This window comes from Hippoglossus hippoglossus, chromosome 13 (genome assembly GCF_009819705.1).
Source record: "Hippoglossus hippoglossus isolate fHipHip1 chromosome 13, fHipHip1.pri, whole genome shotgun sequence".
NCBI classification, from domain to species: Eukaryota; Metazoa; Chordata; class Actinopteri; order Pleuronectiformes; family Pleuronectidae; genus Hippoglossus; species Hippoglossus hippoglossus.
In genome coordinates, this window is record NC_047163.1 from 16,758,237 (window position 1) to 16,775,876 (window position 17,640).

General features: G+C 39.8%; 1 protein-coding gene and 1 long non-coding RNA gene across 4 annotated transcripts in view; one reads left to right on the forward strand and one right to left on the reverse strand.

Moving 5' to 3' along the window:
- Nucleotides 1-17,640, reverse strand: part of LOC117773210 — a 237,303-nt gene that overhangs the window by 198,277 nt on the left and 21,386 nt on the right. The gene's annotated exons all lie outside the window — the stretch shown is intronic.
- Nucleotides 4,909-17,640, forward strand: part of LOC117773202 (cytoplasmic dynein 2 heavy chain 1) — a 105,074-nt gene continuing 92,342 nt past the window's right edge. For all 3 annotated transcript variants that reach the window (XM_034604918.1, XM_034604920.1, XM_034604919.1), the window contains exons 1-24: nucleotides 4,909-5,015; nucleotides 5,747-5,936; nucleotides 6,341-6,514; nucleotides 6,820-6,958; nucleotides 7,387-7,505; nucleotides 7,855-7,999; nucleotides 8,389-8,534; nucleotides 8,659-8,745; nucleotides 9,417-9,551; nucleotides 9,873-9,986; nucleotides 10,081-10,192; nucleotides 11,778-11,902; nucleotides 12,077-12,252; nucleotides 12,399-12,594; nucleotides 12,705-12,800; nucleotides 12,956-13,117; nucleotides 13,255-13,353; nucleotides 13,605-13,744; nucleotides 14,021-14,249; nucleotides 14,984-15,111; nucleotides 15,784-15,899; nucleotides 16,172-16,299; nucleotides 16,689-16,838; nucleotides 17,014-17,219. In XM_034604918.1, the coding sequence (XP_034460809.1) occupies nucleotides 5,754-5,936; nucleotides 6,341-6,514; nucleotides 6,820-6,958; nucleotides 7,387-7,505; nucleotides 7,855-7,999; nucleotides 8,389-8,534; nucleotides 8,659-8,745; nucleotides 9,417-9,551; nucleotides 9,873-9,986; nucleotides 10,081-10,192; nucleotides 11,778-11,902; nucleotides 12,077-12,252; nucleotides 12,399-12,594; nucleotides 12,705-12,800; nucleotides 12,956-13,117; nucleotides 13,255-13,353; nucleotides 13,605-13,744; nucleotides 14,021-14,249; nucleotides 14,984-15,111; nucleotides 15,784-15,899; nucleotides 16,172-16,299; nucleotides 16,689-16,838; nucleotides 17,014-17,219 (3,305 nt within the window). In that variant the 5' untranslated portion in view covers nucleotides 4,909-5,015; nucleotides 5,747-5,753. The remainder of the gene's footprint in view (nucleotides 5,016-5,746; nucleotides 5,937-6,340; nucleotides 6,515-6,819; nucleotides 6,959-7,386; nucleotides 7,506-7,854; nucleotides 8,000-8,388; nucleotides 8,535-8,658; nucleotides 8,746-9,416; nucleotides 9,552-9,872; nucleotides 9,987-10,080; nucleotides 10,193-11,777; nucleotides 11,903-12,076; nucleotides 12,253-12,398; nucleotides 12,595-12,704; nucleotides 12,801-12,955; nucleotides 13,118-13,254; nucleotides 13,354-13,604; nucleotides 13,745-14,020; nucleotides 14,250-14,983; nucleotides 15,112-15,783; nucleotides 15,900-16,171; nucleotides 16,300-16,688; nucleotides 16,839-17,013; nucleotides 17,220-17,640) is intronic.

Consider the following 17,640-nt stretch of genomic DNA (forward strand, 5'->3'; position numbering starts at 1 on the left):
ATAAGGAGAGTCCTTCATGATGTAATGTGATTTATTAAGTGAAATAACAATAATACTACTACTTCCTCAAGGCAACAAGTACATGCCTATTATTAAAAATGTTTTGCTGTTGAACTGAGCTTTTAAACCAGATACCACAACTACATATTTAATTCAAACTAAACCCACATGAGCTTCAGGTCTTTTAATGTGGTGCCATTTCATGTGGGTAAAATCTTATGGGTGAAACTGGTTGAACTGAAGCAGGAGACAGATGTCAGTTTAGCTGCTGTTGCTACACAGCTCAAGATCATGACTGACTTTCTATTTCCTTTCTCATGTCGAGTCATGTCTGAGCCAAAAAATGAATAACTACAATGGTTAGATTACAATTATAGTTAGATATATCTGAGATAACAGTCACATATCAAATTTACCTCTTGAAATATATGTTTCCTTAACTCTAGCCACAGTATGTTCTCTTGTACACCCGAGAGCACATATTTGCTCAGATTATTTTCACATTTGATAATACAGATCTTTTAGTGATCAAGGGGATTTCCTCATATTTGTATAGGTATTAGTTTACTTGCAGATAAAACTTGTTTAATTGTTCTGCTGAATGATATAATCTAGCAACAGGAACACGTGTGAAGCACTTGAAACCACACTCTGTCTAGGAAGGTTTTGATTTTGTTTATATATACACACACACACACACACACACACACACACACACACACACACACACACACACACACACACACACACACACACACACATGCAGCATTCACGGACCACTGCTCAATGGCGCAAGAGAGATTCTCTGTCACATCAGTATGGCTTTGTCAACTAAAGGATAGCCTTAATCATAGCAATAAAATAACTGTTCAGACAAATAAGACAAGAGAAAAGAAAATCAAACTCTCTTACCATTGTGTGCTGCCTTGCCTCCTCCCTGAACGAGAAAGACTGACAACTAAACTTCCTCATGCTTGTAAGCGTCAGAGGGTGGGGCCGAATGCATGCGTCATATGATCAGTTGGTTTTTTTTGAATCAGGTCTTAATAACCTGAGCATTGTCACAGTGTATGTAACTTATTTTGCTGAGATCAAACTTGTTGAGCTGTGTACTTTGAAGAAAGAGGCCTCCACAGAAGTATGTGGTTTTGTTGGTGTGTGTACTTGTCTGTCTGTCTCTCTCTGTCTGAGCGCACGTGTGTGAAGGTTTCGTATGTGTCTTCACTAGGGTGATGTCACACACAACATGAAACGTCCGTGTCAACTGATACTCATCAGCACATATGCAACTGGAAGTGATCCCAATCATTTACCATGACAAAAACAATACAGTCTCATCCCTATTTCTATTCATATAGGTCCTATATTCTGCTGTATGTTGTTGTTTTGAAATCATGTATTTACATTTGTATAACTCACTAAGACAGTTCAGATTGAACCATAGTTTAATGACCCCATCAACCGCTATGACATGATTTCGCTGTAAAATAAGCCACAAGACAGGACACACCCTCTTTCTATGAGTAAAATGTTCTTCACTAGTTCAAATTTGACCTTTTAGACATGACAAGTCTTTTACTAGTACAACTGTCACAAACACAAATGAGCACACCCATTTGCTAATTTTAAAAAGGTGCTTTAAATAAAGCAAAGCAGGGTGAAGAGGAACTAGTGAATTTCCTTCATGAAAAAATAAACCTTTCCCAGACTGGTTATGCAGTCAGTAAAGTGATACATGTTATTTCGTCCGTTTCAGGTTCTTAAATGGACTGTGAATGTCAACACTAGGAGCAACCTTGAGTGGTACATTACAGCACTGGGAGGCATCATTTAAGACTGCATGAAAATGTGAGATCACACAACATACAGTTTAACCATCACAACCATGTCAATGACCCCGTTCAGACCTGGTATTAACATTCGATCACAAGTGGTCAGCGCTAGGTTTCGGTGTGAACGCACCCAAATGCGTCCTGAGATCCTATCACTCAGACTATATTGTGTGAATGCAAATGCCACCCGGGCCACATATGAAGGACCTCCTATGCTCCTATACTCAGCTATCGTCCTCTGTCCCACTGCACTATGAATCAAACACATTTTTACAGTTGTTATTTGTATATGGGTATAAGAACTATACAGAATCTCTAATGCATTGACATTTGATTTGTAATTTCATATTTGCTTTGGCATTAATAAAGTCTTACACCTTGAAGTGTGTCCTTTGCATGATTCACCGTTCATGTGAGGCACGAGCAGTTCAGGGAGATTCCCTTTTCAGTCCATGACTCCTCCTGAAGTTATTTTTTCCAACTGTCACTCTACTCTCTCTTTTCCACTGAAGTCAAGAAAAGGTGTGACCATAAATACCAAAATAATTGAGGGAAAGTTGTGTAATTAAGGATTTCCAGGGATTTTCCATGTGTGTCCCTGATAAATTTGAGAAAACTGCCCAGAAAGTAAAGCTTTCTCATCATTTGCCTTTGTCTCATTCATTCATATTGAAATTTAGACTGTCACAGCACCTTCTATTATACCAGTGTAGCTGCTGGGCTTCTGAATTATTAGATTGCAAATGTTACCAGTAATCCTATTTATGTGCAATTAAAGTTAAATAGCTTGGTCCCGTAATGTGATGTAGGGCAGGCTGTATTCTTCTAAAGGGGGGATTTACTTCAACCTAAAGGGAGTTGTGTACCTTATCAAAATAGGCTAAAGAGTGTTTGTGTGAGGTTTCTAAAAGTACCTGACAACCCGAATCATTAAAGCTTTATTGTAGTATTGGATTTAGGGCTAGAGTTTTCAACATAGAAACATTTTTAAGATCCAGAAAAACTACACAACAAGGAATTACAACTGAACAGCTTGCATATTTTCCACAAAACAGATTTGTCAGTGTAATCTAATATCACAGGCTGACCTACACACAGCCATGCTTTGGTGGTGAATAGGAATATTCCAGCGGGTGGGCAGTATGTAGGAGGAGAGGCTATGAGACCATATTACCAGTAACAATTTCTAAAACAGGTCATAAACAAATCAGTTCTCATCATTCGGAGGGATTTGGAAATTCAAGAATGTCATTTTAACACCTGCCAGCCAGCTGTCTTCTGTAACTTCCTGTCTGAAATGTGCTCCGCTAAACCAAAGGAAATGCGGAGGACTATGTGAAGTCCTGTATGCTGCTGCAAGTCTGCAGCTGCTGTCTGTCACAAAGCTATTCACACTCCAGGACCTGGATTGAGTTGCCAATATAGTAAGTTTGAGTCTGTGTTTTGCTCCAGAAATGGGCTTGTAACCAACTGAAAGTTCAAGAGTTATGAGGAGAAATAAAGAAAACAGCTTAGTGGGAGTTTGGAGAAATACACTGGCTCCAGAAAGTATTCAGACCCCTTCACTTTTTACAAACTTTGTTGAGTTGTAGATTTTGTCTTAAGAGGATACAATTGTTATTTTGACCCACCTATCTGGTCTATGGTGAATACATGTTTTTAAAAATGTTACAAATGGTGGTGCTGCTTGAAGATATGAAGCTGTGAGGAGATTCTACAAGGAACTGAATTAAGGGTCTGAATATATTTGTCATTAAGAGATGTCTGATTTTTAGATTTGAAATAAAATTGCATTTCACGAGATCTACTGAGCGAAGAGGTCTGAATACTTTCTGAAGCCATTGTAGCAGATATGAAGTATGGTGATCAGAGTTACTCACCAACAATTTCTGTTCTACTCATATAAGGTATTAGACAGAAGTGAAACTAGATTTACGCATTTCACAGACTGGTTGTTCAATCTGGGGTTAAGGTTAAGGTTACTCTGTATTAGTAATAAGCACATGCCTGCAACTGTTTCTTTGTCATCCCCTCTGCAGAATGAATAAAGTATACTTTAAGAATAAGACTATTATTCTCAAATCTCTTTATTTCAGAAGCCTCACCAGGTCAAATTTCCATCACAGCTGTAAATCTAAACTCTTGGCCCACTAGAAGCAACTTTGAGTGGTAGAATACAGCACTGAGAGGCCTCATTTAAGACTGCAAGAAAATGTGGGATTACAGTATATGCAGTTTTGTCATCACAATATTCAACCTTGTTAATGATCCCGTCCAGACCTGGTAGATCCATCCTGAGCGATCCAATAAGCTCTGGTGTGAATGCATCCAAATGCATCTGATCACTAAGATGATCAGAGGTGGTCGGGGACAAATGTGGACACATTATTTTCACTGTGTGAACGACAATGAGTCACAGGGCCACATATGAAGGACAAACTCCTCAGCCTACGTCCTCTGACCCACCTCAGTTTCACAATGAACCACACGCGACGCTTTTTTGACGCTTCTCAGTAACCATACATTGACTCAACTTACGTATGAAGTGAATCACTGTTTCAGTGGATCATTCATTCATTCGTTTTTTTTTGTTTATTCCTAACATGTAAATGAAAAAGAGAAATTATACAAATAGGTGAAAATAAATTAACAGAAAAAAGTATTATATACAAACAGTGATGAAGAAAAAAAAATCAACCACTTAATGATTTAATCTACATATTGGAAAAGGAGTGAGAAGAAGTAAGAATGTATTTAATCTCCCCCTTTCTCCATAAATCATTAATTAATATTGATCTTATACTTAACCAGCTACCTATACATCTGTAAATATGTTGTTTGCCTGTGATCTATATTGTATATATTGTACAAAATATATAGATATATAGATATATGCTCTCTCGAGAATACCAACAATCCACTGACAAGATGAGGAAATGAAAGTAAATAAATTGAGTTCAAATAACCAGGGGCTGGTTGGTCCTCTGGCCGGGGAAAGGCTCTGCGTTAAGTAAATGGCGTAGATTGCTCAGTCTGCCGTGTCACGTGATACAAGAAAACGGCGTAACTGCCTGGTAACCACGCAAGCATAGTACACACGGACACTAGCAACAGGTTGCTGCAGATCCTCTCCATGGACTAAGTCTCCAGAAGCTGCAAGCGACGAACACTTGCCGGGAAACGGTAAGAAGCCAAAAGTTGCCATTGCTACGCTAGCATGCTAAAGGCGAGCCTGCTAGCTAAAATGCCAACGCTTAACCCACGGAGGCGGTTAGCTAGCATTAGCTTGCTAGCTGCCCTGAGCTGTAGCCGTCGCTAAGGTTAGCTGTGATGCTGCAGCTGCTCCACAACTTTGCTAACAGTTTAGTCCTGTCAACGCAAGAGAGGCGGTTTAATCAAAGGAGACTGACGAGACGGTAGCTGAGAGTTTGGCAACGACGCGAGCACTGATAGCACTGGTCTGTTTATTTATTTCAAAGACGTCAGACTTCATTGAAAGCTCGTCGAGTTTGACCGAAGCTCGTCTGTGTCCTCGTTCCTGGCTTGACACAGTGCAACGCTGTATTATCAGGCTCAAACTGGGATCCGACATTAGCATTAACTGGCCAAGTTCTAAGATGCTTAAACATTTAAAAGTCCTAATCTGTCGAAACAGCCAAGTGAGATGATCTGTATTTGTTATACACTACAGCTACTCTAAGCTGTATATGTCCCACACAGTGTTGCATGTTTTTCTTCTGTTTTCCTGCATACATTTATTGCTTACTACCACCTCTATGGTGTTGTTTTTTTCATGTGAAGCACTTTGTGGATTTGCTTTCTGCTTACACATAACAAATAGACACACACACACACACATATGAATATATTTAACAGTATATGTACTACAGCTCTCTCACTGTTGTTACTTCCAGCTCAAAGATGCCCCATGGGTCAGACGATGCCCGCAAGAAATTCATCCTGACCACAGCTGGAAACTTCTACGGGATAAAGCCGTCGCCGTCCCTGGCTGACAGCGCCGAGCTCAACAACTTCTTGGATGATGGAAATGAATTTGTCCTGTCCGTCAGCAGACACGACAATGATCTTCACCTGTCGAATAAGGTGACGCAAATGCCCGAACGCATCATTACAACGTTAAAATGAACAAAATATTTCCCTCAAGATTCAAAGGGCCAAATCCCATTAGTCATTGGTTCAATGAAAATAGTTTTTAAAACACCACATCTATAATGTATTTCATCAAAAACTACAAAACAAGGTAATGCTCTTTGGTAAATGTGAAAGATAATATAGACCTAATAAAATTGACCTAAAATCATTGGCTCTAAATAACAATTCCATGAATGATAATTTGTTAAAGTTTCTTGTTTTTATCATTTATATATGATATTTGAAAGAAAACATTATAATCAAAGTGCTGTACAATGCACGGCCATATGTTAACTTTATGATTCCAGCAATTGTATTTTGTTTATTTTCTTGATCATCTTATCCTGTCTTGACAGGTTGAAGCTTCTGGCGGCAGCAGAGAGAAGGTGTTGGTGTTCTTCAAGCTGCAGCCCACAGTGATCACTGAAGACAACCTTGACAGGAGCATCCTGGTGTCATCCATGCTTGAGTCTCCCATCAACACCCTCTACCAGGCTGTCAGACAGGTCTTCGCACCTGTACTGCTAAAGGTGAGCCCATGCTTGTGTACTGAAGAATTCCATATATGCTTTTTGGAAAGATGTAGGCTTTTTCTGTCACATTAACCACGGTGAAAGGTTCTGATAGATCCGAGAGTGAGCAAAATCTACCAGCAAATATGAAGTTAGAGTGAATCAAAACTTTACTACATTTGTGATTAGGAAAATAGGCTCGCTAACTCTTTGAATAAAATACAAGTTGCTTTCTCTTAAATCGTTTGATTTAGAGTTTTGAGTGCCCAAAATGGTTTTGCAAGCAGGAGCAGAGAATACGTGTCTATTTTTCTTCTCCCAAGGATGAGCGCTGGCGTTCAGCATTCGACCCGAAGTTGGCAGACCTGCTGAGTGAGCTGGAGCTTGGCCTGGGTTCAGTGGTCCGTCAGTCTGGAGCACAACCCTCTGCCAAAAAGGGCCGCGAGGAGGAGGATGTCCTTGGTATGCGTTCATATATTGTAGGAGAACAGAAATGCACAGGTCAAGGCCTGCAGAGTGGTCAGAGCTGTGATTGATGGTTTTTCAAATATTCCAAATTTAGAGGGTGATACCATTATTTATTCCATTTGGTAAAATATATTTCTAGTATGTTTATTATTTATGTTACTTTGATATACACATTACTCATGGAAAAGTTCATCCTTTCTGCAGGAAGTTGTAGTGTAGCTCAATTAGTTTAACTTTAAAGGACAACTGCACTTGAGTAAAATATGCACTTTAACCCTTTGTCTCAAGACTATTTACTGTTTTGTGTTCGACTAATTTATGGATACCAACATCATTTGTATGCACCTCTCAGTTTGCAGGTATGAATATTGCTGAACATCATTTGTATTCTTTAAATGTCATTATTCATCCACTCTGTGCAGGTATCCTGACTCCTAGTGATGAGTTCCAGTACTGGGCAGACCTTTCTGTATCTGCAGATAAGAACAATGTGATAGAAAGGGCGACATTTTTCACTGAGCAGTTTAAACCCATACAAAAGGTATGTTGGCTAATGGCTAACGATTATGTATCAGGATATTGTACATAAGGGGTGTTAGTGTATTCACTGTATAGTAAAGTATAGTACAGTTTTATACATCCTGGTTGCTAATGGAATTACAATTATTGAGATGTGAACTATAATCTGTACAAAGCAAGGATTCCACAGACAAGTCGGTCATTATGTTGGTATATTTTTGTGTTTTAAGTTATGGGCTGTAAGTAGTTATTGGTATTAACAAACATTGTTTCACAAACAGTTTTAAAATTGTTAAGAGAAGCTGATATTTAAAACTACGAGGAAGAAAACAAAGGATTTAAGCTACACTGTGTCTCTGTGTTTCCATTAGGAGTATGGAGGTCTTGATGGCTTGTCAATGTCTGATGTTGTGGATCTGGTGGAACAGAGCAGAGACGCTCTGGATGACGTGTGGAGGCAGACTGATTTTGAGCCTTATCCAGAAACACGCATGGTTCGGCTCATGGATATTATTGGTGGGGCTCCCTCACACCCACTCAACAAAAACAGGAAATGGAAAAAGAATATTTGCTGATGTTGTTTTTTGAACGTCATTAAGCAACTTGTTTTGATGAAACACAAAGTTATGAGAATGTCAAATCAACTTTGATTTCCTATGAATTCTCAGTATAACGTACACTGCATGTGGCTGGTTTACAGGAAATGTGGTATTTTTAGATACTAATGTTGACATTTTGGGGTTTTATTAATAAGGTCGACTCAGCCTTTTTCTACAGTCTCAAAGTAACTGCGTGCATATGTGCAATTTGTGTATATGTATGTTTGCATACACGATATATGGATGTATAGTAGTAATTTTGCCCTCTTTTTCTTTTTTTGTTTGTTTTGTGTGTATGTTTACAAGGTGGAGCTCTGGGAAGATATGTGCAGAGGAAGCTGAGCGGCCTCAAAATCTTCGAGGAGTCATTTGCATTGGTGAGAGAGAACCTGAGAATGGGTGTTACCATCTGTGAGCAGTGGGTAGCGGCCTGTGATCATCTGACAGGACAGGTATGGAGTCGATCAAAATGGAGAAAACATTATGGACAAAGTTGTTTGAAAACCCGCTGAAACCCCCCCCTCATTAAGTACAAAGAAGGTAGATCACCACCTAGATTTTGATACATTTTCTCAGGTGTGGAAGAGATATGCACCCCATGCCTGGAAGGGAAACAAGCACTGCCCGCAGACCCTTCACTGTCTTGCAAAGAGATTGGACGAGGTAAAATATGCTTCTAATCCAGGAGCAGAGTATAAGGAGACATTGCTTTAATTAAAATGTTGCATTATATTAAGTTCTTCAAATATATTTACAAGTATTATTTTCTTTGTCCTTGCCTTTTACCTACATCTTTGTAAATGAACAGACGTCGCATGTAATATTAATACGAATAATAAACTTTTATTTAGCACATCTCATGCATGAAACGCAGCTCAAAGTGCTTTACATCAATACATTTACTTAAGAGACACGAAGACATACAATGAATGTAAAGTAAGATAAAAACCCATTAAGTAAAATGTGAGTTGAAACAAGAGTCTGTAAGTTGAACTAGTGCAGTGCCTGTCGAGCTTGAGTGTTACCATGGTATCAGCCACCATTTTGATAAACTGAATCAAATTCCCTTTATCTTAAATGACTTGATAAACTATCTGTCCCGAGCAGTTATTTGTATGCATGACGATGATCATTCTGATGGACATATTTATTGTTTAGACTATGATTAAATCTGCAGTCTGTCTGTGACGATGACTGCCACTACCTTTATTCACAGTATCTGAGTTACTGCAACAGTGGAAAATGTCACTGTCAACATTTCTGATGCATAAATAAAACATGGATATTGGACATAGACAACATGTGAATACACTCTCCCTGTTTTCGTCGAACAGGTGGTGACTCTGCGTATGGTTCACGAGAAACTGCTGCGTTTGCTCCCAGGAGGGAAGCAGCTAGCTCTGACTTCAGATCGCGTCTTTGAACCCTTCTCTGGACTCAACCCTCTGCATTACAACCCTTATACTGAGGTTAGTTTTGTGCTATTTCATGTGCATGTGCACTGTGTGTGTGGATGTGATACGTCTGAATTACCTATTAACTGTCCTCATGCCTCTGCTTGGTTATTTGCAATGTCTTCATGGAGGCAGGATATGGTGTGTGTATGTTTTCATTGTGTGACTGCTTCCTGAATTGTCCTTAAGCCTGTGTGAGCACCTGTCCTGCACCTTCGATCATAGAAAGCAGCAATTTTTGTTTGCATTTGTTGTTCTACAGAATCTATTTCTGTTTATATCACAGCAACTACATATTTTATACACTCCGACTATAACTGTTGTATGTTTTTCTAGCCTCTTTGGAGAGCAGCAATGGCTCAGTTTGAGCGCCTAATGGCTCCGTCGGAGCAGGAGGTGGCTGGCAGACTGAAGAGCTACATTGCTGATGTACAGGATAACCCACAACAGGTAATAAAACACTTCTCCGACTCAGGTTATAAAATACTGTGAGTAGGTCTGTGCTATAAACTTGCCGTGTGTGTATTTGTGTTTGCTGTTGTAGCTGCTGCAGGTGTTTCAAAAGCACAAGGAACTGATCAGACGTCCAACCATCAGCAAAGAGCTCCAGTCAGAGAGAGAGACCCTTCTAGCCAGACTACTGGATTACAACAAGGGTACAAAGCTCTGTCACGCAATTAATTCTCTGTCTTTATGTTATTACATGCAAATTAAATGTTCTCTTCTGATTTGGCCCACTATTCAACATTACAATTTTATACACTGTGAGTTGTGATGGAGGCAATTAAGGTATGACTTATGACTGAGTCAAATCTGAATCCCCATTCCAGAACCTGAGATATTTTAGGTTTATCTTTAGACACAGTCTAGACTTTGAAAACCTCTGGTCCAGACCATAGACTGTATATAAGGATGGACGACACGTCTTCACTTCATCCCACTATCCAGAAATTAAGCTAAAATGTCCCAGATATGAAAGCCGCCATCTTGCACTCTTGGAGCCAGAGTCTGTGCAGTAGTGATAGAGGGATGGAGCAGGGGTCCTAAGGTCCTGTCAATACACAACCTCGAACAATCACGAGTCAGTCTCAGCTGTCCATCATGTTGTTTCACTTTGTTTTTACAGCATAAAATGTACCAGAAAACAGAATACTCGAACAAACTTCCTAAAGTAACAGAAACCATCTTTGAGAAATCTTTATTTGATGTGTACTTTGACTTTTTATTTTGGCCCATCTCTCATTCATTGACATGGAGGAGGTGGTATTTACGACTACGTACTGTAGCCACCAGGTGACATTTGAGATGCTTTGGCTTCACTTTTAAGGAGCTGTCATGTTGTCCGTATGTCAGGGTTAAGCAGGTGGACCCAAGATGCAGAGACAGAGTTTTAAACAAAAAGTGTCCTTTTAATGGGAAAAATGTTCAACAGAGAAAACAACAAACCGAGAGATCTAAAAAAGTCCAAACTGAAGAAACCAAGAGCACACAGGGGAAAACCCCAGGAACTTACTAGAGACAGATATAGAGGATGGCAGGCACAGGAGACGAGGCATTTAACGACAAGGGGAAGCACAGAGACTTATATACACACAGGGAAGGCAGGGGCGAGGACACAGGTGGAACACATGAGGACTGGTGCAGACAATCACAAAGACAGGAAGTGAAGAAAGAAAACACACTAGGAGCAGAAACTACAAAATAACACAGGAAACAGAACACAGGGAGTGGGAAAACATGAGACACAGAAACAAGTAATAAACACAGGGATAAACATGAAACACAAGGAGGTAATAATTAAACTGAACACACTCTTCATAAAGAGGCGGAAAATAAACAGTCAGATGACAAAACCATGACACCGTATTTATAAACAGTCTATTTTCCAGACAAAATATGTTTTCCAGATATCAAGATACCCATTGTCTTTATTTGTTACATTTTGATTTAAATGGCTAAATAAAATGTCGTAGCGTTAGAATATATGTATTGTCATGAAAAGGCTCTATACAGAAATATACAGAAATATAACATAAATAATCTGCACCACTACCTGCTCAGTCATAGTAAGTGAGTAAGTGTCAGCTGAATAATTAATATAAGGATGATTTCTTACTAAACAAAAATATTGTTATAAATATTTTCTTTGCAGTCCCTGGATTTGTATAGGGGTAATATTCAGTTTTGCCACATTGTTGCTCCTCATCTTCAAACCCTCTCTGCTTTATTGATTTCCTTTAGGCCTGAAGACTGACTTTGAGAGTCGTTGTCATGGAGGCCCTGGAGAAAAGTCCGGACCGCTCATTGGCAGGAATCTTCCAGAGGTCGTCAACAAAATCGTGTGGGTTCGACAGCTCATACACAAGGTAACTTAGTGTTGACAGTATGTGTGGCTGAACATGCTTACATGGGCACGTAGTTTATATGTGGCTGATCATCAAATAGCATGAACTTTATGATATATCATTGATTTGCCATCAATAATAATCAAGGTTTCTGCTTATGTCACATGTATTTCTGTGCGTGTATTCTACCATCAGGTGGAGGACTCTGTCCGTATCGCAGAGGCTCTACTCTCAGACCTGTCTGCATTCAAAGGGTTCCTGCATTTCTGTGATGACCTACTGGAAATTCTGAGAGTGTATGAGCAGGAGCAGTTTGAGGACTGGTCGAGAGATATACTGTCTGGACTGCTTGACTCAAAGTCAGGGATCAGGTTGGAAACAGTGGACATTGTGAACTTTCAGTTCAGGGCAACACTGAATTTCATCTTAATTACCACTGAAAGCATTGAGGATGGTTTATCCTCTGCTGGATGCTATATTTAGTTTTTCACCAGTGTGACCATCTCCATTCTTGCAGTCTCCAGGCCAGTAACCGTGTGATGGACCTGGACCATGTGGATGGCACGCTGAAAGTCCAGTACTCAGACAGACTGGTCAGTCTGATCAGAGAGGTCAGACAGCTCTCCGCCCTGGGTTTTCCCATCCCAGCCAAGATACAACAGGCTGCTAATACTGCAGATAAATTCTACAGACAGGCCGTTGTCCTAAAACAGGTCAGAGTGCAGGTCACAGCACAAAAACTCCAAGACATTTTCTTTCTTCATTTATCTCTTTCTGATATAGGCTGTCTCAAGCTAATGCTGTATTAAAATGTTGGGTGCAGGTGGCCCATTTCTATAACACCATTGACCAGCAGATGATTCCCTCTCAGAGACCTATGATGCTTAGTCTGGCACTGGCCTTTGAACAGGTCATCAAGGTATGACTTTAGGCTTTAAACAATTGTTTTTACTATCTCTGCCCTGCATGTTACATACTGTAATATGCTGTTAGAGTTCTTCTACACTTATACTTGTGCCTGATGTTGATTTCTTTCCTTGCACTGGAGATAAGCTTTCTGCTTTTCTTTGTCAGAATCCTCGCTCTCAGTCGACGGAATCGGGGGGTAAACTACAGATCACCTGGGACAACCCTAAAGAGTTGGAAGCTTACATTGCCAAGCTGCAGTCTGCTGCTGAGAAACTCTCCACTGAGAACAGGAGGCTACGCAAATGGCACATGGACTTCATTGACAAGGTTGTAGCTTGCCGTTCTATGTTTCTCTCAGTTATTTAGCCATATGACTGAATACAAAGAAGAACCACATTTTGTAAGAACATTTCTTTGGGAGCACAATCTGGGATTAGTAAATAACATATCTATGCATTTCTCAGGTGGTGACACTGATGAATGTGGACCTGCTGAGACATCCGCAGCGGTGGAAAGACGGACTTCAGGACCTGCGCACAGGCTTTGCCACTCTGGAGGCTCAGGTATCAATTACAGTCAAAAGTCTGTGTGTGTTTACCCCTGCACTTCATATAATTTGTTTTACATACAGTTTATTCTATATTCTATTCTATATGAACATTTGGAGAAATCAAGAAAAGTCACATTGATTACTGTCATTATCATTGTAAATATTCATGATACAAAATTATTCTAATGCTTAGATGTGTGCAACCTCTACAATAAATTAGATTTCTCTTCCTTGGAAAGCTGATGCATGTGTGTGTATGTACAGGGCTTCAGGTCTGATGACATGCAGGCATGGCGTCAACACTGGAACCATCAGTTGTACAAGGCTCTTGAGCACCAATATCAGATGGGACTGGAAGCTCTGAACAAAAACCTACCTGAAATACACATAGACCTAACTTTCAAGTCAGTACACACACACAAACACAAACACTCGCGATCTCTCTCTTCTTTGTTACACTTTTTGCGTGGGCTGTCCGTTTCTCTTCCTCTCAAACATTCTCCGTATTTTCCCAAGAACTTGAACTGCTTACACAGACCCGTGCCTTTCTTTCCCCATCTCTTCTCTCATATTTGACCTTTATCTGTCTATCTTTCTCTTTCTTTTTCTCACCTACAAAGACAATTGTGATCAGAATAAAATTGAACTTCCTTTATTTCTCCTGTCCTTCTTGCGAATAGACAAGGCCGTTTGCAGTTCCGTCCTCCTTTCGAGGAAGTGCGAGCACGCTATTTCAGGGAGATGAAGCGGTTCATCTCGATCCCAAACCAGTTCAAGGGGGTCAGTGCCCAAGGGGAGGAGCTTATCTTCAGCGTCATGATTGATAGAAATGCCTCCGGGTTCCTCACCATCTTCAGCAAGGCCGAGGACCTCTTTAGCCGCCTGGAGGCTATACAACACAAATTTAAGGTGCCTGAACAGATTCTTCTTACATCAATACTGATTATGACTGTGATCACTAATAACCTTCCTGTAAAAAGTATGTAAAATGTTAAAAAATCTAGTTTTCCTTAGTAGGGTAATGATCATTATTTAGAATGAAAGCTTCCTCTAGAAAGGCTGTTATTCCTTGACACTAGAGTTGAGCTTTGTAGTCATTTCTGACAGCTGTAGAACATGAAGTCATGAACAATTTGCTCTAGTGGCTCAGTATTTGTTTTTCTAACCATTATGGCTCAACTGTAATGCTGTGTTGCAACACTGATGCATGTTATTTCTTATTTCACATGTATATTGGGTGATTAACCTTTTGTCCCCGATTGTTCATTGAAGCAGTGCAATGAGTGATGTTTTCTTGGAAAGAGTGTAGCTTTAATTAGTCTTGTTTCTCTATTTACATACTGTAGCGCTGTTGTTTTCATTACCAGCCGTCTGCCCTTCATACTACACTGATTTCTGCAGCCATGCATGTCTAAAATACAGGGGGAAGCCCTCAGGCACCACCGGACTTCTCTTTGGTCTCCCCCTTTCTTTAGTTCTCTTTTCATTTAGTCATCTACTCTGTGTCATAATGTGAAGTTCACCTTTGACGGGGATACGTTTAGAAACAGAAATATGAACTGCACCCAGCCTTTTTATGATTTTTTTTTTGTGTGTGTGTGTGTGTGTGCGTGTGTGTGTATTTTGTATTTTGTATTTTGTAGGAGTGGGTGTTTCTGGGCCAGGTGGATTTAGAGAAGTTGGTTGAGAAGCATCTGATCTCTGTACATGACTGGGAGAGAAACTTCAAGGCCCTAAAAGCCAGAGGAAAGGAGTCGGAACGTCTGCCCAGGTGCGTATCACACATACCAAACACGATTAAATATGATTAAATTATACCCACTCAGTAGAAAAGCAAAGACATCCAACAGCCTTTCTTTTAAAGACATGATAAAAATTTACTTTTCTTTAGAAAAAATACACATTAATATCAAAACAGGAAGATTTCTAATGATAATTCATTCCCCACATGAATAATTTAGGTGAAACCAAATGTTAACATCAGACTAAGAGACGCAAACCCCGATAAATACAACATATGTGACACAAGAATAGATAAAAGGTGAAACCAAGGTGGAAATGAGGTTAAGAGGTAAAGACACTTTACATTACATTTCATCGTATGTGAACCTTTTAACCAGGATGACAAATGATTAATAAACCCTTTAACATTTTGTTATCAACACAATCTGTTGACACAGATGACAATGTAACAACATTCGATAGTTTGTGTAATAATTAATGGCGCTGAGGACCAGACTTCAAACTTGACATTGTTTTCAAAGCCCACAGCTTTTAAAGGCTCAGTTCTTGTCTTTAGTTCCCTGTGATGAGTCAGATTCTGTAGAAGTCTCAGAGCTCTGGGTTCCTAATGTTAAAGGTCGTAAATTGAATAGGCCTCTTGTTATTTGACACCACAATGACTGAGTCACAGTCCCCAACCCTCAACCTCTTCCTCTGTCAGTCAGGAGAAAGTCGACTGTATTACAGTCAACTGTGAGCCAGTAAAAGCCGCCGTTGATGACCTTATCCAGCGGCTGTTTGACCTGCTGCTCTTATCACTCAGGAAGTCCATAAAAGGTAAACACATGAATCGTCTATTTAATTTAAGTTTCATTGATATTATTGTTTGTAGGCTGATATATATACTGTGACGGAACTTCAAACATTTCACTCCTTTAAAATTAGTATGTGACGATATACCCTATATATAAATATATATATATATTTATATACGATATATATATATATCACAAACCAAATTATTGTCTGTTTCCATTTTACTTTCCATTCTTTTGGCCTAATGCCATCCCTTTTACTCTTGTATATGTCATATTCCTCCTGTCATTCAGGCCACACTCAGGCCATAGAGAGTTTTGTGTCAGAGTCAATGGAGGCCTTGTCCATTCGACCAGAGAACATGGAGGAGATCGGTGCGGCCGCTGGCAAATATAGTCAAATACTAGCCAGCAAAACTGAGGTAGGTCAAACATACACCTCATTAGGTTCACTATTGAATGACGGTACTAATGCTTCATATTTGTCCCTTATTCAGTCAGCATTGTGTTTTTAGAAAAACAGATAAATTATCCAACATTTAGTTGAATCGTTTGCTATGTTGTCAAAGAAAAAGAAATCAAGTCTTTGACATTGTTGCATTTGTTTTTGACCTTTCAATGGAGGTGTCTTTACAAATCAGAAAGTAAATTATGTTAGTTCCTGTTCCTCATTAGACTGATTTAGTTAAATGTATGGGCATTTATGTTGTACTGTTATAACAGTGCCTTGTCATCTCATGTGGGATGAGCCAAATGTTTGAACTGACAATCAAAACTAATAAATAACACAATGTGTATTGTTTGTTTATAGATCTTAGCTCAGTTCCAGTGTGTTGAGGAGAAGAACCGCTTGCTGCGAGCGGTGGCAGGAGCAGGCCTGGACTCACTTTCCTCCCTCAGAGCAAAGTGGGACAAACTAGAGCTTGTCATGGAGAGTCACCAGCTCATGATCAAAGAACAGGTAACATAGACTCACAAACTCACACATCTTGGATCACGATTTAAAAACTTCACATCACAAAGTTTCTCTAACAGTAACTTTCTGCTACTAATTATTTACCTGAATGCTTTTCTCTCTTCTTTTCTTTCTTACTTTGGCTTTGCTCTTATTTTCTTTTGCCTTGTTCTTCCTGTAGGTGGAGGTAATGCGAAGTAATGCTGCTGGTCGCATCGACACCTACCGGGCAGATCTGCAGCGGTTTAAGGCCCGCTGGGACCAGCTGAAGCCTAAAGACGAGGCGCTTGACAGTGGTGACCATGCTGCTCTACTCGCGTGCCTCCAGACCATCAGGGACAAGCAGCAAGAGTTCCAGGAGCTGGAGCTTGTCCGCAGTAAACTGCTGTAGGTTATTTTTAATAAACTGAATTCATGCCTTTACGCAGCAATATTTGTCTCCAAAGGCATTGTTTTCAAGTTGTCCAGCCATCTCTCTGTCCATCCCATCTTTTAATGTGACATCTCAGGAACACCTTGAGGGTATTTCTTCAAATTGGGCACAAACGTTCACTTGCACTCGAGGGATGGGACTTTGGTTGTCTACGGTCAAGGTCTCTGTGACCTCCCAAAAACTTAACTCAAGAATTCATGTGCTAATTCTGAAAAGAAAAATCATAAAAATGTCCAATAGAAACTTGACTGGTTGGTGGTGGAGGTATCTAACATTAAACAGCTGTAAGTCATTTCCTCACTGAGTCACAACAGCTAATGAGGATGATTATTGGCTTTCTGTTTAAAGAATTTTTAGTAACTTTACAAAATCTGA